We start from the raw sequence: 19,373 nt of genomic DNA, 5'->3' as shown, positions 1-19,373 counted from the left end.
CATTCAGTCATCCACCCATTCACACACAGGCAATGGCAAGCTACATTGTAGTCACACAGCTGCCCTGGGGCGCACTGACAGAGGCCGGACACTGGCGCCACCGGGCCCTCTGACCACCACCAGTAGGCAAACATGGGGTTAGTATCTTGCCCAAGGAGAGCCAGGAGGCAGCCTGGGATCGAACCACCGACCTTCTGATTAATGGCTGACCTGCTCTGCCACCTGAGCTACAGCCAACTGGGTTGTAGGCAATCAAATACTTCTTCGCTGAATGACATGCAAATCAACTTTTATGTAATGTCTTTTTTTTCTGGATTTTTGCTTTATATTCTGTCTCTCTGCATTAAAATCAAATGGCCAAATAATGAGGGACTGTTCACAAACTGGATCAAATAACTATTACCCTCAGTATAAGGCCTCCTGCTTCTCTTAAACCATCTGCTTCTCTTACTACACGACGGGGGAGTTTTTCAGGTTTTTCACTGGAATGAGGCCCGTGGTTCTTGCGTGATGCCTATCGGGGACGTGATGTAACAAGTGAGGCAGGGCGCCACCTCCCGATTCTGACATACCAGAGCGCGCTCATTACGCAACACTCCAAATATCCAATCGGCAAAGAAGTCTGCCGGTCTCAGTCTGCGTGCAGCTGCCGCTCAGAAAGGCGAAGAAGGCATGTCGTACACTAAGTTTGTAGCACCCTTGGTCAGGGCAAACTCCGGCAGCATCCGAAAACTGCGGATTTCCCCTGCGAGATGCCGCTCAACAGTCGCATCCACCAAAACTCGAGAAGAGAAGGAGCAGCAGCAGCAGCAGAAGACGAATGGCTGCACCGTGGTAGAGGCTGCGCCGGTTGAACTCATCAGCCAGTCTAGAAAAGCTACCAAAGCTCCGCTGAGTAAAACCCACATCGACTTCGAAAACACACAGGAAGCCTATAAGAGCAAAGGTAATATTGAGCTGCTCCGGAGTCTGTTGGTCTTCAAGCTGTGTACGTTTGACATCCTGGTTGACAAGAACAAAGAGGTGAGTTGACGGGACTGATCGGCCCGATAACGCATCCTCTGTTAACCCTACACACACGTGCGTTCAGATCAGCACCAAACCGGTGCACCGCTTTACCAAAGCTCAATGAACTCTCCGCGTTGGCGCGCTATGAATGTGTTTCCGCTTTTGACTCGCCGAGGTGAAAATGAAAAAGGGGCTGTAAACCACTCAGGCAGAGTAACCTGTTGTTTTTCTTGTCCCTGTCATGTTTTCAGCTGATGGATCTGAGCAGGAAGCTGCTTGGACAGTGGATGTTTGAGAAGCTGATGAAGATGACCTTCTATGGGCAGTTTGTGGCAGGGGAAGACCACAACTCCATCAAACCGTTAATTCGGAAAAATGAGGCCTTTGGTGTGGGGGCAGTTTTGGACTACAGCGTGGAAGAAGACCTGACACAAGAGGAAGCGGAGAAGAAGGAGATGGAGTGAGTAGCAAATACACACGTAGGCGGATTTCTCCTTAAGGACTGTGGTGCGCACAACTTTGCAAATGCCATATAAGATAAGAGATAAGATAAACCTTGATATATGTGTGTGTCAGATGAGATTTAGTGAGCTGCATACCCAGGATTGTTCAGCTCACTAAATCCATAAAAGCCAGCTGAGTCAAGTTTATTTTGTATGGCACAACATCACATGGTGTCATCACAAGTGTGTAACTGCACCACATAAAAACCCAGAGAAATCAGAAAACTGTGGAAGAGAGGTCCTCTCCATTACTTGTCTCCATGTGTGGCTGTAATAGGAGCCGCACACTAGAAGAGCAGCTCCAGGACTGAAAAAAAATCACAGTAATGGATATTTTAGCAGTGTTAGTACAACAAGTTCATTAAAAGACTGAGAAACTGTAGTACGTGTATTACCTGATTTGTATTGATATCTTTAATAGTGAATTAAATGAGTAATTTGACTGTTAGTTTCCACAGAAGTATTTAGGTCTATGTCTCCATGCATATAGCTCATGTTTTAGAGCCTCTCCTCTCATTTTGCCTCTTCTCTTCGGCACATTAACTAACCATATGCACATATGAAAAAATGTAGTTGTGATATTTGAAATGCTCTTGGTTAACCATTGCCTGTGTCTCTGTACTAAGTTGTCCCTCTGGAAATTATCACTTAAGTTCAAGTTATGTGTCCTACTTGAGTGTCAAAACTATTCCTCCGGGCTGCACTTTGATATCAGTGTCCTCTTATCTTATCACCTCACAGACGGCTTCTGTTAGGCTTTTTATCAAAGCAGTGCCAGTCATAACATATAATGCTTTATAATCAAAACCTAATTTGTTTGTGTTATTCTCAGGCAGTTCAACAGTGCTTGTCCTCTATTGGCTCGCTAAGACAGGCCTCCCTGCTCTGATTGGTTGAGCCAGTTTTTCAGAGATGGGATGGGCATCATTGAAAGGCCTCATGGGTTGCCATGAGAGTTGCTTTCAGGAGGCACATTGAGGCACACTAGCAAGTGTTACACAATATTCTGTGATTTAAAATACCCACAGTGCTCTACTTAGGACTATCCCAACACACACAAACAGACACAGGAGGAACTAAACTGCTTTTTCTGATAAAGACCAATGATGCCTCATCATGCTAACTAACAGATGCTAACACTAAGGATATTTCCTCTGTACTTTTTTTTTTTTTACAAGTTCTAAAAAAAAATCTGTTAGTTAATTTAAAAAAACAATCAAAAATCTAGTTTTGATTTTTATTTTGGTTAACTAAAATGTTCTTTCAAATCAAGTTTTAGTTTTTAGTTTAGTTTTAGTTCACCTTGGCTATTTGCCTTTGTTCCCCAATGCGTCTCTCACGTCGCAACATAACTTGAAAAGCAGGTCATTGTCACGGTTGCATAAGATTTCATTGTGACTGTTAAAAGAACGAAACAGTGCTTTTTATCATCATGTCATCTGTCTTTTTGAAACTTTTCAGACTTTCCGCTATTCATTGTCTTATTACTGTTAGTATGCTGTGTTATAAAAGTTGCTATTGATCTGACTGAAAGAAACAAAGATGAGACAAATTTTCTGTTGCCTTGTTTTTTTTTTTACTGTTCTAATGACAATTTTTTTTTTACAGTTCATGTGTTTCTGAGGCAGAGAAAGAAAGTCCAGGTATGTGTGTCAGTAAAAAACAAAACTAACAAACTTTATTTTATTTTTTATTTTATTTTGCATACGTCTCTGACTAAAGAACTGCCGTGGAGTAAGCTGACAAGGCTGAGCTGCTGACTAGTCAGCTGCTTCAGCTGTTCGGTGGTTTAGTATGCATAGTTATGCATCCACGTAGTCTAGTCAGGATGTTACTGGTTATAACTGGATCTTGTGGGGGCTGAAATGTCAAGTTCAACAGACACTGCGGGGTGAAGCTGGGTAGTGTTTAAGGGGTTGATATTTAATGTGTTTGTGTATCATTTACCTGTTGGCAATCACTCTGAGACAAACTTATTTTATACTTACTTCAAATCAGTCTTTGTGGGAGCTGAATTAAAAGTGCTAATGTGTTACATGCACATTGATTTGCAACCAGAGTGGCTAGTTTTAAATGAATAAAGTAAAGCTTGTTTTTGATATCTATTGTGTTCTCAGTAATTGTAACAAACTAAAAAAAAATGCTCCCCTTTAGGATGGAATTCCTTCTGATGAAAATCCATTCACGTTGTAGGATAAATGATAGCAGTAAAACTGCTTCTCTTAAATCAAATGCAATCAGTTAAGGCAGCATTATAGCCATCGTGTTACTTCAGGGCTCTCGGATTCGTCGGAGCTCTCCAATGACCATCCCGGATTTTCCACTGCCTCCTTTTCCTCCCTCGGTTTTCACAAACACATTTGTCTCTATTACAGTTACATCATCTGCAAAGCTTAAAAATAAAACACATGCACCTCCAGGATTTTATGCAAGAGGTATCTTGCATGCTATCTAGGTCCCGAATAAAGCTGACTTCTTTGGGGGCAGTCACTGATGCAAGAGTAAAGAAATCATGATTTCTAATTTCTAATCTTCTGGTCAATATTATTTTTATATGTAAGTATGTGTGTGTGTTAGAATTACATTGTCTAGCCCTATGAGTAGTTCAAATTCCTAATTAAATATTTATTGGTAACTTGAACAAATTTATCATTTTATTAAGGCATTTTTTAAAATACATATAGTTGTTATTAATTGTTGCATGTGTGACGATGTTCATGCAAACTTTCGTTCAGATTGGGCCACCTGTTAAGGAAGAGCTTGGGTACATACAGGCATTATGAGCAAGGGAAATGGTTATTGGTCAGCCAGGTTTTCAGAATCTATTTCACAAATTTTTTAGCAAGTTATCAAGAAGACACCACTTTTCTCTGCACTGCATTCTCTATATCTGTGATGCTCCACTGCTACATGTGCTCCACACATGAGCTATATAATAATAACAACAATCCTAAATTCCCTCAAAAATCTTGTTCTTATTTGCACATATAGGACAAAATATGCACTGGATACCTTTGATAGACCATTATAGTTGCATAGTAATGATGTGTTGTTTAGGCTCTAAATCTCCTTTGTATGTGAATTGATTATTAATCGTCGGGATATCAAAATCTTGGTGAACTTGAGGGTTTTTTTTCATGCAACAAGCCACTAAAGTTGCGTCTCACTTCAGGTGCGGATCATCGTGAGAAGAAGTACAAGGCCCATCGTCAGTTTGGAGACAGGCGCGGGGGAGTTATCAGTGCACGAACTTACTTCTATGCAGATGAGGCCAAATGTGATATGCAAATGGAGACATTCATAAACTGCATTAAAGCTTCTGGTAAGTAGTACAACTGCTGGTCAAGCACAGTTTGGGATCATTTTAATAGTGTAAAACATAAATACTTCAAAAGTAATTTAACGAAGTAGATTATTTATTTAAAGAAAAAAATCTAATAAAAGAAAAGTGACATGAGGTTTGTTGTTTCCTCTCAGGTGGAGCTTCGAATGATGGATTTTCTGCTATCAAAATGACTGCACTGGGTCGTCCACAGTTCCTTGTAAGATTAACGTTTTTCATTCATTCATTGTTAACTGAAACGTAGTGTCGCAGGGTTTAGACTTAAATCTTAAATGACCTTAATTTAGCAAAGAAATGTAGCAGAAGAACTAGTCTGACTACAGGAGGAAATCGTTTTCTTTTTACTTGATCACTTCAAAGTTTTGATCAGTAAAAAAAGTAGTTTTTACATCTCAGTGTCAAAGATTAAAAGATAGTTAAACTGTTTGATTGTTGTCTGTAAACAAACTACTCTTGTGGTCAGTTAACCCCATTACAAACCCTCGGATAAAACTACTGCTGTTACTTGATAATTAATATGTTGCCCTCTGTTCAAACAGCTCCAGTTTTCCGAAGTCCTGGTTAAATGGAGACGGTTTTTTAACTTCCTGTCGGCGCAACAGGGAAAATCTCAAATGACGGTTTTAGAACAGAAACTGGAGCTGGAGCAGCTCAAGGTGATATGCAAGTTTATGCTCAAATGATGTCTTCATGTCATTTTTTTTTAGTTATTTTTAAGGTGTTCCAACCTTTATGGTTATCAATAATGAACTGAGGTATACTCTCATTGTAGGATAGTTTGACTGAGCTGGGTGTTGGAGCCAAAGATGACATAGAGAATTGGTTTACTGGAGAGAAGCTGGGCCTGTCTGGGTAGGACAGTCACTCATTTGTTTACAATTAATCTCCTTTAACTGCACCTTAATAATTCTTCATCCAAGTTATTTCTAGTTTTACCTTTATTCAGCTTTTTCTCTTTTGGCTTTATATTCTCATGTCTTACTTCTAGAACAATTGATCTGTTGGACTGGAACAGTTTAATAAACGACACAACAAAGATTTCAAATCTGCTTATGGTGCCAAACCTTCAGGTGAGTCATCATCACATGACGTTTTAGTGGTTTGGAGGCGGGAGAAAAAACGACTGGATTTCAGCTGTTTGGTTTGAATGATCACAGGTATTGCTTCATCTCTTCGCTGTTTCTTATTCCCTGTGCAATACACAGATAAGCTGTTACCAGGCACTCCATGTTTGTTCAGCCATTTCCACTGAAGTGGAAAAGATTATCATGCTTGACTGAAGGCAAACATAAAGCACCCTTTGCCTTAATGCCTTCCCTACTACCTTTTGTTCAAAACCTTTACTGGCCTTACTAAAAAGAGAATCGGCTGTTTAATTCAGGCCAACTGCAAAGAATCTGCTGTGGGATTTTAGGAGAGCATCAAGTTAGTTACAGTTAAGATAATATGAACTTAGTAAAGGTAATCTATGCTATTTCATGTCTACTGTTGATAACAGAAATACAACTGTGTTCGACAATCAAATGTCTCTCCCTTTTTTGTACTTGTTCTGCTATTAATCTTGTTATTTCTTCTCATTTGTGGCCTCCTTTGGTCACTTGTTGTCTTATCTCTCCATTTTCACTGTGTCACAGCATTACCTTCCACATTTTAGAAGCTTATAAAGCCAACAAATCCAAACTTTGGAGGCTTTTAAAGGCCAATGAAAAAGATGACTACCTTTTTCTGTTAATTATTATGAACTTTTAAAGTAGATAAAATGCTTCTTGTACATGGCTTTTCTAATTTATGATTTATCTATAACTATGTTATTAAATTTATGGTGTAATAAACGATTTAAAATGAGGAATAAAACTAGAAAAATGAAGTGCCAACAACAACAACAGCAACAGCTGTGTTTCTCACCTTGTCATAAAGTCTTTATTGCTTTGTGGCAACAAGTTAAATTGCCAACCTGGGGGAACATTATGCCTTCCCACCACAAAACAAAAACATTTTAATGCATTAGAATAGCATGTTTTGGGACTTGTTTTGGGAAGTGCTCATTTCGCATTGGCCATGTAGCCAGTATAATTGAGGGCAGCTGACAAATATAGGAAACGTTTCTGGCACTGATGTTGAACTCTTTCCTGCCAGTCACATGGAGATAAAATTTATGGCTTTATATTAATCATAAAGTCGATTAATATCTTTTTGTTTTGGTTGCATAGACCGGCCATCTGGAGCCTTTGCTGAATATATTTACCGAAGAAGAAGAGAGGCAGATGAAGAGAATGCTGCAGAGAGTGGATATTCTGGCCAAGGTGAGGACACTAAGCAACCTGTACCTGCAAATAGTGTGGGCAACAATATAGGGATAGGACACGGTTTTATATGGTGCTTCATATTTTACTCTCTAATTGTTTTTGTGCACTCCAGCATGCTGTAGAGAACGGGGTGAGGCTAATGGTGGATGCCGAACAGACGTACTTCCAACCAGCTATCAGTCGCCTGACCCTGGAAATGCAGAGGAAATTCAACAGAGAAAAGCCAGTCATTTTCAACACCTACCAGTGTTACCTCAAGGTGAAACTGCAGTTTTCTCAATGAAGCTGAACTCGACTGATAAACTAGTGTGTGTCGTGATGATTGTTGCTACTTACTAACCTATCGAAGCACACAGAGTATACCGATAGTGTTTTTATTTTGCAGTATTTCTTTAAATATGCTTTAACAATGCTTTATTAGTTAAAGCAATGTTTTATAAGAAACAGGAAGTTTCTTTGCCAGAGTGCTTTCCAAACTGTGGCACATCAGTTTGTTTATCACACAAAAATTAGTCCCAAATCTGCCAATACTACTGCCAGTTTCTCCCTCAATAATCTGTCCATAAGTAAGGAGGTGAAATGTATTTATATCTCAGCATCCAAGATCAAAATCTGTAAACTGGGTCTTAAGCAGTGTCCACAGATCTTAAGTCCAGTGGGAACAACTTCAACAGCTCCACAACCTCAGAAATACATAATTTCCTTGAGTCCTTAGCCTGGACCGAGGTACCACCAGAAAAATGTTTGTACTTCATGAAAATGTTTTATCTCTCATCCAAGCGGCTTCTCCATTCCTAAAACCAAATGGTGGAGAGTGCCAGTTGTATAATCCCTAGTGTGGGTTGTCGTTTAAGATTATTAATCATGTGCCTCATCACATGAAACAAGGTCTGAGAAATACTGTACTTTTCTTTCCAAGCTTATTGCACTACCGTGACCTGGATGACTGAGAACCTACACAGATAGTGGCACCTGACCACAGAGAGTGCTGAAAGTGATCACCACAATCTTCATCTGAACTCTAAACTTTATGTGCAGTGTAAAGAGAACAAACAGGATCTGATAATTATGACACTTTTCTTGTGATTGTAGTGATGAGGAAGATATAACTACAACTTAAGAGCTCTCCACATTTTTTCCTTAAATGATATGGCTTTTTATATATATTAAAAAAACAAAAGATATTTTGTGCACATTAATCATGCAATTTTGCATCTACCGATGTTACAATTAGCATAATTGTGGTTATTTTATGCTAGGTTTGGATGCCCTTTTAAGTTTGTGTTGTTAACGGCGTTTAGGAAGCCTACGACAACGTGACCTTGGATGTTGAGCTGTCTCGGCGGGAGGGTTGGTACTTTGGTGCCAAACTCGTTCGCGGAGCCTACATGTACCAAGAGAGAGCCAGGGCGAAGGAAATTGGATATGAGGATCCAATAAACCCAGACTATGAGGCCACTAACAGGATGTATCATAAGTAAGTCTTGAATTTTTATCAAGCCGCTTGGTGATTCTGCTAGAAATTGCATAAATCCTAACCATCTGCTCCGCTGTTTGTCTAGGTGTTTGGAGTATGTACTGGAGGAGATTGAACACAGCAGGAAAGCAAATGTCATGGTTGCAACTCACAATGAGGACACAGTGAAGTTCACCCTCGATAAGTACGTTTTGTCCTTGAGCACTTTACATGTACAGAGACAAAACTCAGATTTAGTTTGAGCATGTACAAATACCCTAAAGCTTTCATTTCTGAAGGATTAACCCTAACAGTCTGAACTCATACTTGTATAACTGCTCAAAGTGAAATATTCCTTGTAAAGCCTCCAAAGCAGCTATAGGGTTAATAGAGAGTGGTGGGATACTATGTTCCACATCTGATTATGTAACAGTCCTTTAAAATGTGTTTCTCTGTTTTTTCTTTTTTTGTTTTTCCAGGATGAATGAAATGGGCCTGTCACCCACTGAGAATAAAGTTTACTTTGGACAGCTGCTGGGGATGTGTGACCAGATCAGCTTCCCACTAGGTATGTTACACTCAGCACTAAAGTAAACTGCATGCTGCGAAATCACCGAGGCACATGTCATGTAGGCGTGTGGTCATGTGGTCAAAGACGTACCACTGAAGTGTTGTTCTCAGTGATGTCAATGCTACGATATCCAGGCAGTCACTGACCTTGTCTGAGGTCATGTTGACAGCAAACACTTTGTGTTGCCAGTGCCCTTCACTTAGTGTTAGAAAATGTCACGCTTGTCCTGTCATAGTAGTCTGAGGAGAAGTTTAATGCTACTCTTATTCCTGTGAATGATATTAATCATTGTACAAACACAACATAACATTTATCATCCAGTTTCTTTAACAGCTGCTTCAACTTTATATTTTTAGACTGTTGCTGTTTAAGTCATTTGTTTGATTTTGCAGATGATTAATCCCTCAATACAAAGGAGATATCTATATCTGAGAAACTCACTAAAAGAGGAGTCAGACCTCGGTGTCACTTAACACTCTCAGGCTCAAATTAAACTGCTTGTTGCTCATGCACTGGGTAAAACTGGTTGCAAAAAAAAGGTGCTGCACTAAAAAGCTTCCACTAATTGCTTGGATTGCCTGTGGTTTTTATTTATGTCTACTAAAACTCTCCAACTAGTAGCCGAGTGGTAGTTAAAAGCCTAGCAAAAATGTAAAAGGTTCGCCTTCAAAGTAAAAGTTTTCAAAAGGTAAAGCTTTTATTTTACTTTACGATGGTTTCACTTCAGCTCGGAAAACAGCTGGCCAGTATTTTTAGACAAGTCCTTCACTTTCAGGCATATAACGAATGTCACTGACTGCACTCTAGACCTGTGTGGCTCGGCTTGTAGCATTTATTTTCCTCCAGCCTCCAGCTTTCACTCACAATCAGTCGGGGGGATGGTCTCTAAGCCAGTGTGACTAGGGCCTTATTCACTTGATCCTACATTGTCCCATGATTGTTAGTGGTCAAGTGTCTGCAAAACCTCAATTTATTAGTTTTATTGCAATTTAAAAGTGATTTATTAGGAATTTGATTTATAGTTTCTTCCGCACCATTCATTACTTCACCTTTTTTCACTGAACATTAACACTCCCCATACCTCCCCCTACGTTGGTTAGCGGAACAGTCGAGCACACAACAGGACTTTGGCTCATCTGTGTGCTCACAACTTGAAATATTCTGGTTTAAACTGGGGTCTTGCATGATTTCACAGGACTCTTACTTCAACTATTGTGAAACAGGCACAGTTGGACATCACGTAGATTGTGAACTTAAAGACCGTTTAATGTCCAGTCTGACTACACGAGTCATTTGTGTTCCCACATGCGCCTCTGTCAGGTGTTGTCTGGAAAGCTCAGGACTTCAGTGCATGTGTGAATACAACTTGGTACCCTCTGTTTGTTCACTTCATTCGCGATTGTTAACTTAATGTATTCTTGTATTATAAGCAGAATGTATCGACTGCATGCTGTTATACACCATATTCACACATGGTGGTGACTGTGAACACTGAATCTCCTTCTCTTATCTGAAAACAGGCCAAGCAGGTTTTCCAGTCTACAAATACGTTCCATACGGCCCTGTCAACGAAGTAATCCCCTACCTGTCCCGCCGTGCTCAAGAGAACCGCGGGATCATGAAGAGATCCCAGAGAGAGAGGAGCCTGCTGTGGAAGGAGCTGAGGCGCAGACTGCTGGCTGGTCAGATTATCTACAAGCCTGTTTACTAAATCACATTTGCAGACAATATGCAAAATATTTCTGGGCATTCCACCCTTCTTGGTGTACCTCTGTGTTAGCTGCTCTTTGTAGCTGGGACTTGTCTTTCCTGGTTCACTAGAGGACAGAGCAAAGACTGTTTTTCAGCTTTACTGACAAATATTTTAAATATTTAAGTATTCATGCAATACAATAGTGCTGAAATATTGCAGCAGAAGATGTTAGGTCACATTAAAATGTGATTTTAGTATTTGTTTAACTTTTAAACTGGCCTTGATAATTCTTAAAATCAGCATACATCTAAAAACTTTTTAAAAATAACTTAATGTGTGTGTATTTCTAAATGGTGGTCTTCCCTGATAGACTACATTGAATTATTCAGTGGAAGATAAGAAATTAGGTTTGAATGCCAAAGTTTGCCTACTTGTGTGCATAAAAGCCATCCTGTGCTTTTAAAAATTGTACTCTTTGCATGTTGTGGTAAGTATTGTGTTGAGTTAAAAGATACAAGTGCCTTATGGTTATTTTTTTCTTACTGTACACCACTCCAAAGGGTAAACCTTTTTAATTAGGGATTATGTGTGAAAACATAATTACTTTGCATTATAGCAACTTTAATTGTATTAAAACTGCATACATCTGTAGTCATGTTTGTGGTTTTTAATCATAATCAGTTCTATAAAATTGTAAACAATAGATTTTGCATCGCGGGAAAGATGATCCCTGTTTCAGTCTCTCATGTCCACTCCACAAAAGAGGAACGGCAGATCAAATGGAATTATTGCTGCAGATGCCTGCAGGCGAGATAACTACCTAGTCTTTTGAAGCACATGTTTGCAGGAGCAAACCTTCATTTCGCCTCTGATAAAACAAACAGCAAACAGAGAGACTCAGTGTGATCCATTTGAGGAGTTATTAATGTTTTGATGCTTCAGTTGTTGACATCTGCCAGATGGCCTAAATTTCACAATCGGTGAAATCGACGGCATGCTCTGATCCATGAACGGTGACAGATGTTCAAAGCAGAAACACGGGGACTGTTGAGACCTATGTTTCAAAATGTTAAAAAAAATCATGCCGTAGATAATTTAGCAGTTTTTAGGTAGCTTTCATTCAAGTACTACAAGAACAATTGCACTATTATATAATATAAGCTGTGGGCGAGGTGAAATGGCATGTGGCTTTTGTGATCATGGAGAAGAATTTTACAAAGAGGTGTTGTTGTGAGCATCTTTGAATGATTTGTGTTACCTTTAATTTGTCACCCATACAGTTTATTGTATATGTAGATGTCAATTTCTGATGAGAGATGTTGACTTGTGTCTTCTCTTTTATTTTCTTGTTTTATTTCGTCATCACTGCTGTATCAAGATATTATGTACTTGTGTAAATATATGTAAATAAATAAAATAGTTAATTTTAAAGAAAAAGAACAAGAAATGTTTGTTTGTTTTTTCTTATTCAGACTGCAAATGTTTATGGTGGTCCCAAAGACTGACATAATTCAGTTCAATTCTCAAATCACTTTTTTTCTATAACACCAATTCACAGCAGTTTGCTTAAGGTGCTTTGTACTATAAGGTAAAGACCCTACAAATTTAGAAAGAAACTCCAACATTCAGATAACCCCCTACGAACAAGCACTTTGTGACACTGGGAGGGAAAACCTCATTTTTTGCAGGAACAAACCTCTGGGAGAACCATGCTTAAGGAGGGGCAGCCATGTGCCATGATCGTTGGGCTTGAGGAGAAAGGGAAGGGAAGCGAGCAGAGAAAGAGACAGGACAAAAGACAATGGGAGACAGAGCTTTTAATAAATACTGCTGATTAAATACAATAGCGGTGTGTAAACGGAGAGTGGAAAGAGATGGGTAAAGAAAATGCTTGGTGCATCATGGTAAGCTCCTCAGCAGCCTAGGCCTATTGCAGTGTAATTAAGGAAGGGTTTATGGTCACCTGATCCAGTCCTAACTATAACCTTTATCAAAAAGGAAAGCTTAATGCCTAATTTTAAAGTGGGTTACACAACATATTTATTAGATATTTCAGATTTTACATAAAGATCTTTTTTAGAACCATGAGCAATAACCTTTATGTCTTAAAGATATACCTGTGTTCATCTGGGTTCGTGGGCAGATAAAGCTGTGTGTCATCTGCATAGCAATGAAATGTCTTCTAAAAATACTTCCTAAGGGAAGCATGTATAAAGTGAAGACCAAAAAAAGTACTGGTCCCAGCACAGAACTCGGAGCTAAATTTTGTGTGGGAGGAAGATTCTCCATTTATATGAACAAATTTGAATCTATCAGACATGTGATTCAAATCACTGCATGGTAATTCTAATCTCTGTAGTTAAATACCGTGGACAACAGTAGCTGCACTAAGGTCTAACAGGACAAACAGTGATGAGTCTACAGCCAGAGACTATAAGAAAACTATTTGTAACATTCGCACCTTCTGCACTGCGATGTAGTCTAAATCCTGACTGAAACTGTTCAAATAAACCGCTGCTTTGCAAATGATCAGTTAACTGTTTGATAATTACTCTTGGAAATCAGTCTATAATTAGCTAAGACAGCTGGATCAAATAACAGCTTTTTACTAAGTAATGTTTTAAAATCTGTCACCTTAAAAACTTGTGGAAATAAAAGAAGAATGGCTATGTTAAGCTCCTGCCTCAGGCATTCCTACGTTTATCCAGTCTAAGCTGGTATAGGTTCAACCCTGCTCTTATTTTTTAGTGAAATACTCTGGATCACCCTCTGACGTATTCTGATGTCAGTGACATCAGCCGTAGCTGTTGCCACATAGGAGTGGGCTCCCTCTGCTAAGTTGATGTGACCTACTGGAACAGATAATTCAGTAAACTGCAACAGCAGCTGAGCCAACACCTGCGCCCAAGTATCTAGGGACAGAAGAAAAACAGTCAGTAAGCACAGCACACACGGCTATATCCAAACTGTACCATGTCTAACCTGAGCACCAACATTCTATATTGTAAGTGTAAAGATAATGAATGATAGTAAGATTTGTGTTCTCAGGAGTCCAAACTGCATCCATGAACATTTGTGCAAGCTTTGAAACAGTATATCCTAGTTACATATATTCTAAACTGTGGATAGTAAATAACATGTGTACTAATAAAGTGTGTATGTGGTCACAGAGAACTGACTTGACATAAAAATCTTAATATATAGCTTAGTATAAAAAGAAAATACTTTGTGACTTAACCAGTGCTCGTGTGACTGGACCAACAAGTTCTCTTGAACAGCATTAAGGTGTTTACTTTTTACTTTGCCAGCTACTCCCTTTGGTTGGATACGATGGTTAAATGCAGGAAATTTACTTAAACTGGTTAGTACTAATTACTGCATTTACTTATTATAAACTGCTAAATAATCTTTGGCTAATACAGTCTGTTTCAGACTTTAAAAAATAATTTGAGAAAATCTGGCAAAGAGGTAATAATGTGACTGGAGCTAGCACAGAGTTTAGTACACTTCTATAATACAGTTATAGTTATGCACCTCCTCTTGTATTTGGAAGTTTCATCAATGCACTATCATCAAAGCCATAACATATTTACCATAACATATACTTGTACATATACACATGAATTGAACACATTTTAGAGCAACGTCTTTTTAGCTTGATAGGTTATTTATGACAACAGTTATACAGAGGTGTGTCCTTCAGATCCAGGCTACTTTGCATACCTGCCCCTGTGGGAGGAGAATTCCTCTTCCTCTTTATCCAGCAGCCAATAAGATACCACTTCTAGGATGGACAAATGCGATTTCAAGGTCTAGAAGGGAGCCTAACCTCACCCTAACACCTCTAATGCTGTCATCTTCAGGTAAGTCAGACTCTCACTCTCTGTTTTGTTAGAAAAACTCCAACACCATTTACACGCAGGCTGAAAGTCTTGACTCGACTTACTTATTCGCTACTTGGTGACACACACTCAGCAAATACTCTCATACCTGGGTTGCTATCACAAGCAATATTTAGTCAGTACAAAAGAGCCAGAGTCACATGACACCACTTGACTCCCTTTATCTGGAATGTTTATCTGGCTAATCAGAGGTGAGCATCTTTCCGGGGCCGATAACAGAAGCGCAGTAGAAACGTGATGTCCAGTCATTTTTCACTTCACATGAGATGTTTTCTTTGAGCACGATGCTGTTACAGAAAAGACTGATCTGTTTCTCTTCTCTGCTGTTTGTTGAAGAGGAAATTATAAAACCATAAACATGTGTTTAGTGTCAACATAGGGGCTGTATGTTTTATTTGAACGATGCAGCAATTTTCTCTCTTATCTCCTTAGTCTGTACCTCCCTCCTTGTTTATCATATGGACATTGTTTTAACCTTTTCCCCTTGACAGATTAAAACATAGGAATTGCATGTATGTTTATAAGTCGTTATTCATTACTGTTGCCATAAAAAATGAAAATGGAGGTAATTAGTAGGGTTTTGTGCAAGATGTTCCTGCCACAAATGCATACTTGGGCTGTTCATTGATTTGTCTGGCGCTTGTGAGAGCAGCAGTTAAACAGTAAAATCAAATGAAGTATGTAAATTCAGAGCCGTGTTTGCCTTTCGCCTCTATACTCGCCTCTATACCCATGTAACCTCTGATTTCATTTTCAGGTTTCTTCTCGGTTCACATAATGTCAGGCATCAAAGCAACTAAATGCAAGGCTCTGTTACGAGTTCTGATTCCATGGGTTTTATTGACCAACGTCATGGTGGCGCTGTACTGCTTAAGAAGCCCAAACCAAGTGAAACTCAGGTAAATATTTCAAAGGAAATCATTATTTTGTTCACAAAAGATAAGAGATATGATAAGATAAACTCGGTAAACTGACTTATTGGATATATTTACAGCGACTCCCAAAAAGACACGTGTCCCCTCGGTGTGGCAAAATTACAAAACAAAAGTTTGATCAAGCAGACTCACTCAGAAGAGTGCTCACCCAAAGTGAATGTCATGTTTATGAAGACGCATAAAACAGCTAGCAGCACCATCCTCAATATCCTCTTCAGGTTTGGAGAAAAGCACAAGCTCAGGTTTGCATTTCCTGATGGGCGCAATGACTTCTTCTACCCATCGCCGTTCCTGTGCTCCCAGGTGAAGGACTACAAACCTGGAGAATGTTTCAACATCGTTTGCAACCACATGCGCTTTGATCATCAAGAAGTGTCCAAGCTCCTGCCTCCAGACAGCGTGTACGTCACCATCTTGCGTGACCCGGTGGATCTTTTTGAATCTTCCTTCCATTACTACCACAAAGCAGTTCCCCTTACGTGGAGGATCAGAGGTGAAAACAAGCTGACAGAGTTTCTGAACAACCCTTGGGCCTTCTACAGTCCAGAGGCTTTCAACTCATTCTATCTAAAAAATCTGCTCTTTTTTGACTTTGGTTTGGATAACAACCTCGAGGCTGATGATCCTCGCGTCATGACAGAAATTAAGAACTTATCAAGACGTTTTCATCTGGTCCTCATTGCAGAATATTTCGAGGAGTCTCTTATTCTGCTGAAGGATTTGCTCTGTTGGACAATGGAGGACATCCTGTACTTTAAGCTTAATGCTCGCAAGAGCTCATCCGTGTCTCATTTGGATGCTGAGATGAGAGCCAAAGCTCTACAGTGGAACGGGGCAGACTGGAAACTCTATCAGTATTTTAATGGTACCTTCTGGGCCAGAGTCAAGGCATATGGGAGAGAAAGAATGAAGCAGGAGGTAGAGGAGCTCAGGCGAAGAAATGCTGAGATGAAGGACATCTGTATTGAAGGCGGAGGTGCGGTTGAAGCGCAGAAGATTCAGAACAGGCGTTTCCTGCCCTGGCAGCCGGTTGGAGAGAGTTCCATCCTGGGTTACAACATTAAGAAAGATGTTGATCCGAGATTCAGGACAGTCTGTGAAAAAATGCTCACACCTGAAATACAATACTTATCCGAGCTGGGTGTAAGCCTGTGGCTCACAAGACTGTGGGGTTGGTTAAAAGATGCTATCTACTGATGGCTGAGCCATAGCCTACTGGTTTTAACAAGCGAATTGAGTAAAAATACTAATGTAGTGAATGTTCGTGTGTTATGCTCATCTCCTAACAAATGTTTTCATCTTATTTATTTTTAAACATTTTCAGGTTTTAATAATAAATTCTTACTGGCAGTTCATTGTCACGTGAAAATATGCCTATTTGAACTGTAAACACAGTAATGTCACATTTTGTGCACGTGTTATGGAATATATTCAGAGAAAGGCCAAAACATTGGTTATGTGTATCTCAAATAATACTCAACAAATACTGTGCTAGTGTGTTAGTGGCAATGTGTTTATGTTTTCTTTTTAACATTAGGTTTAGGCTTAAACAGGCTGGCTACTTACAAAACCAGCATTCCTGTTATAATGTGTTTATATGTTTGTTTTCTAATACATTTGTTTCAAGCTATGTAACAGCTCACCCAACCCTGGTATTGGTGTTTTGTTAAGGACATGGTAATCGAGCCATTAGTGAGTCATGAGCGATACCTGGATTCTTGCAGGTGGAAGTATGAGGCAGTGATAGTGTGCCCTCCACTGGCCTGGGACTCAAATGCAGCTGTGTGGAATGTATTTGAATGGCTGAGGCCTTTCTCCAACCCTCTCAATAGTTTACACCAGTTGTCTTCATCAATAACATGGTTGGACACGCGCACCTATCTATTAATCTTCAGTTCAGGCAGATGAAGTCATTGGTGACTCAGCTGATTAATATGTTTAAATAAAGAGCTGTTGTATTTTTCCAAAATTTGCCTCTTTGGCATTTCAAGACTGAGAAGGTTTTAGTTAGTGACTTTTAATTTCTTCACTTGGTAGCTGCTGGCAGATGCACTGACACTTGGAGAGTACACAAACTCCAGTGATACATGGACCTCCTTGCACTGCATAATATTAAGAGCGTAATCACTTTTTATGTCCATGGAGAAGTTCTGCACAGGTTTGGCTCCCTGAGAATGATAGTGATATGGAGAGCATGATGTCAGAATCTGGAGCTTAGATGCACCTCCCCTGCATTGTGAAAATATGAATCGCTTTTTTGCTTAAGAATGATTTCTTATACATGTGCTTGCAGCAGAGCTAAGACAGTGTTTTTGCAACTGTTTTTGTATTTTGTTTTAGTTTAGTTTCCATTTGTTGTGATAGTGGGTGCTTGTTTAGTTATTGAGTTTGATAAGATTAAGTGTTACTTCTAATTATTACAACTGATAAGTTTAAGTTTTACAGTACAAATAACACTAACATCCCATCACTTACTGTCACTTGTTGACTTGGCAAGGTTGTTTGAACTGCCAAGGTTTGAAACAAAAATACATGTTTATGTTATTTAGTTAGCGCAAAATCTTGTGTGTGTATAAATTTTCCATAACTAAAATATTTTTTACACCTGCTTTTAGTTTGTAGTCAGGCAAACTGTAAAAAGCAACAGCAGAAAGCTTGTGACAGGTGTGTTTGAGTATCAGTCATTATCTACTGTGTAGCTGTGTGTCGGCCAATGAACGTAACTGATAAGCCTGAAAATCATTTACCTTTTGGTGATGTGACTTATTTTTGTTACATGAACTTGACCCGGTTTAACTGTAACGCAGTGAGTGTGGCGATAGTGGTCAATTGGTCCAAATATTTTTGTGGTTATGTGGCAGTTTGCCTCATTTAACTGAGTGCCTTTTCTGCTTGTGTATGTGTTTCCCTCTGCAATTTCCTTCCCTGCTTAACAGTATAATAAAGTAGAAGTGCTTCAAATTGCTGAAAGACAGAATCCTGCTCTTGTATAACTTCCACAAGAAAATTATGGAATTAATAGTTTTTCTTTTGGTGATCAGTCTTTTAATGCAGGTTTAACAGAGTGCATGAATAGGGGTTCATTCACATTCACCCATAAAAGCACAAGATCCAAGACCAGGAAGACACACACATTGACCTTTTGAGGGGCCTAGTGCTGGTCCTAAGCCTGGAACAGTGGGAGGGTTGGAACAAGAAGGGTTTCCAGTATAAAATCTATGCCACCCTCCATTAAGATATTAAGACTTGTACATTCATTGGAGGGGATATTACAAAATTGTTAAGCATTGACAAATGACTTCAGAACTCGTAGCTGAAAACCCCACAGCAACTCAACTTCTGCAAATATATACTAGACAACTGTCTTTTCCCCATTAAACAGACACCTTGTGTGTGCTTGTGTGGATTTTCTTCAAGACCTTCAGTTTTTCTTGTCATCAAATAATGTCAGATTAATGCTGCCTCTGTAACCCCACACAAGAGCGACTGCCTCAACAATACACTTTGCTGCTTAAATACAGATTGAAAAAAAAATGTTTTCTTCAAGAACTGATGCCAACAAAAGTAGAAATCACTTGCTTAAAAGTTTGCAAACATGCAATTGACATGAGTTCACTCCTAGATACTAGAAATAACTACATGGTGAAAGGACATAG

General features: G+C 39.3%; 2 protein-coding genes across 2 annotated transcripts; both read left to right on the top strand.

Annotated features, from left to right (window-relative positions):
• Positions 1–593: 593 nt before the first annotated feature.
• On the top strand, positions 594–12,308 carry prodha (proline dehydrogenase (oxidase) 1a). The gene is made up of 14 exons (XM_005934694.3): positions 594–1,023; positions 1,260–1,468; positions 3,120–3,154; positions 4,684–4,833; positions 4,989–5,053; positions 5,394–5,510; positions 5,627–5,706; positions 5,843–5,924; positions 7,065–7,157; positions 7,273–7,419; positions 8,462–8,637; positions 8,723–8,821; positions 9,096–9,184; positions 10,708–12,308. The coding sequence occupies exons 1-14, from the start codon at positions 673–675 to the stop codon at positions 10,896–10,898; spliced, it is 1,884 nt and encodes a 627-aa protein (XP_005934756.1). The 5' UTR covers positions 594–672; the 3' UTR covers positions 10,899–12,308.
• Positions 12,309–14,580: 2,272 nt separating this feature from the next.
• gal3st1b (galactose-3-O-sulfotransferase 1b) lies at positions 14,581–19,325 on the top strand. Its single transcript, XM_005934693.3, has 3 exons — positions 14,581–14,743; positions 15,540–15,681; positions 15,777–19,325. Exons 1-3 carry the CDS (start codon positions 14,728–14,730, stop codon positions 16,912–16,914), a joined length of 1,296 nt encoding a protein of 431 aa, XP_005934755.2. The 5' UTR covers positions 14,581–14,727; the 3' UTR covers positions 16,915–19,325.
• The last annotated feature ends 48 nt before the right edge of the window (positions 19,326–19,373 follow it).

Source organism: Haplochromis burtoni, unplaced genomic scaffold (assembly GCF_018398535.1).
Source record: "Haplochromis burtoni strain Fernald_Lab_line unplaced genomic scaffold, NCSU_Asbu1 Contig_182, whole genome shotgun sequence".
Taxonomy (NCBI): domain Eukaryota; kingdom Metazoa; phylum Chordata; class Actinopteri; order Cichliformes; family Cichlidae; genus Haplochromis; species Haplochromis burtoni.
Note: the sequence above shows the minus strand (reverse complement) of the source record. Positions and strands in the feature narration are given on the sequence as shown.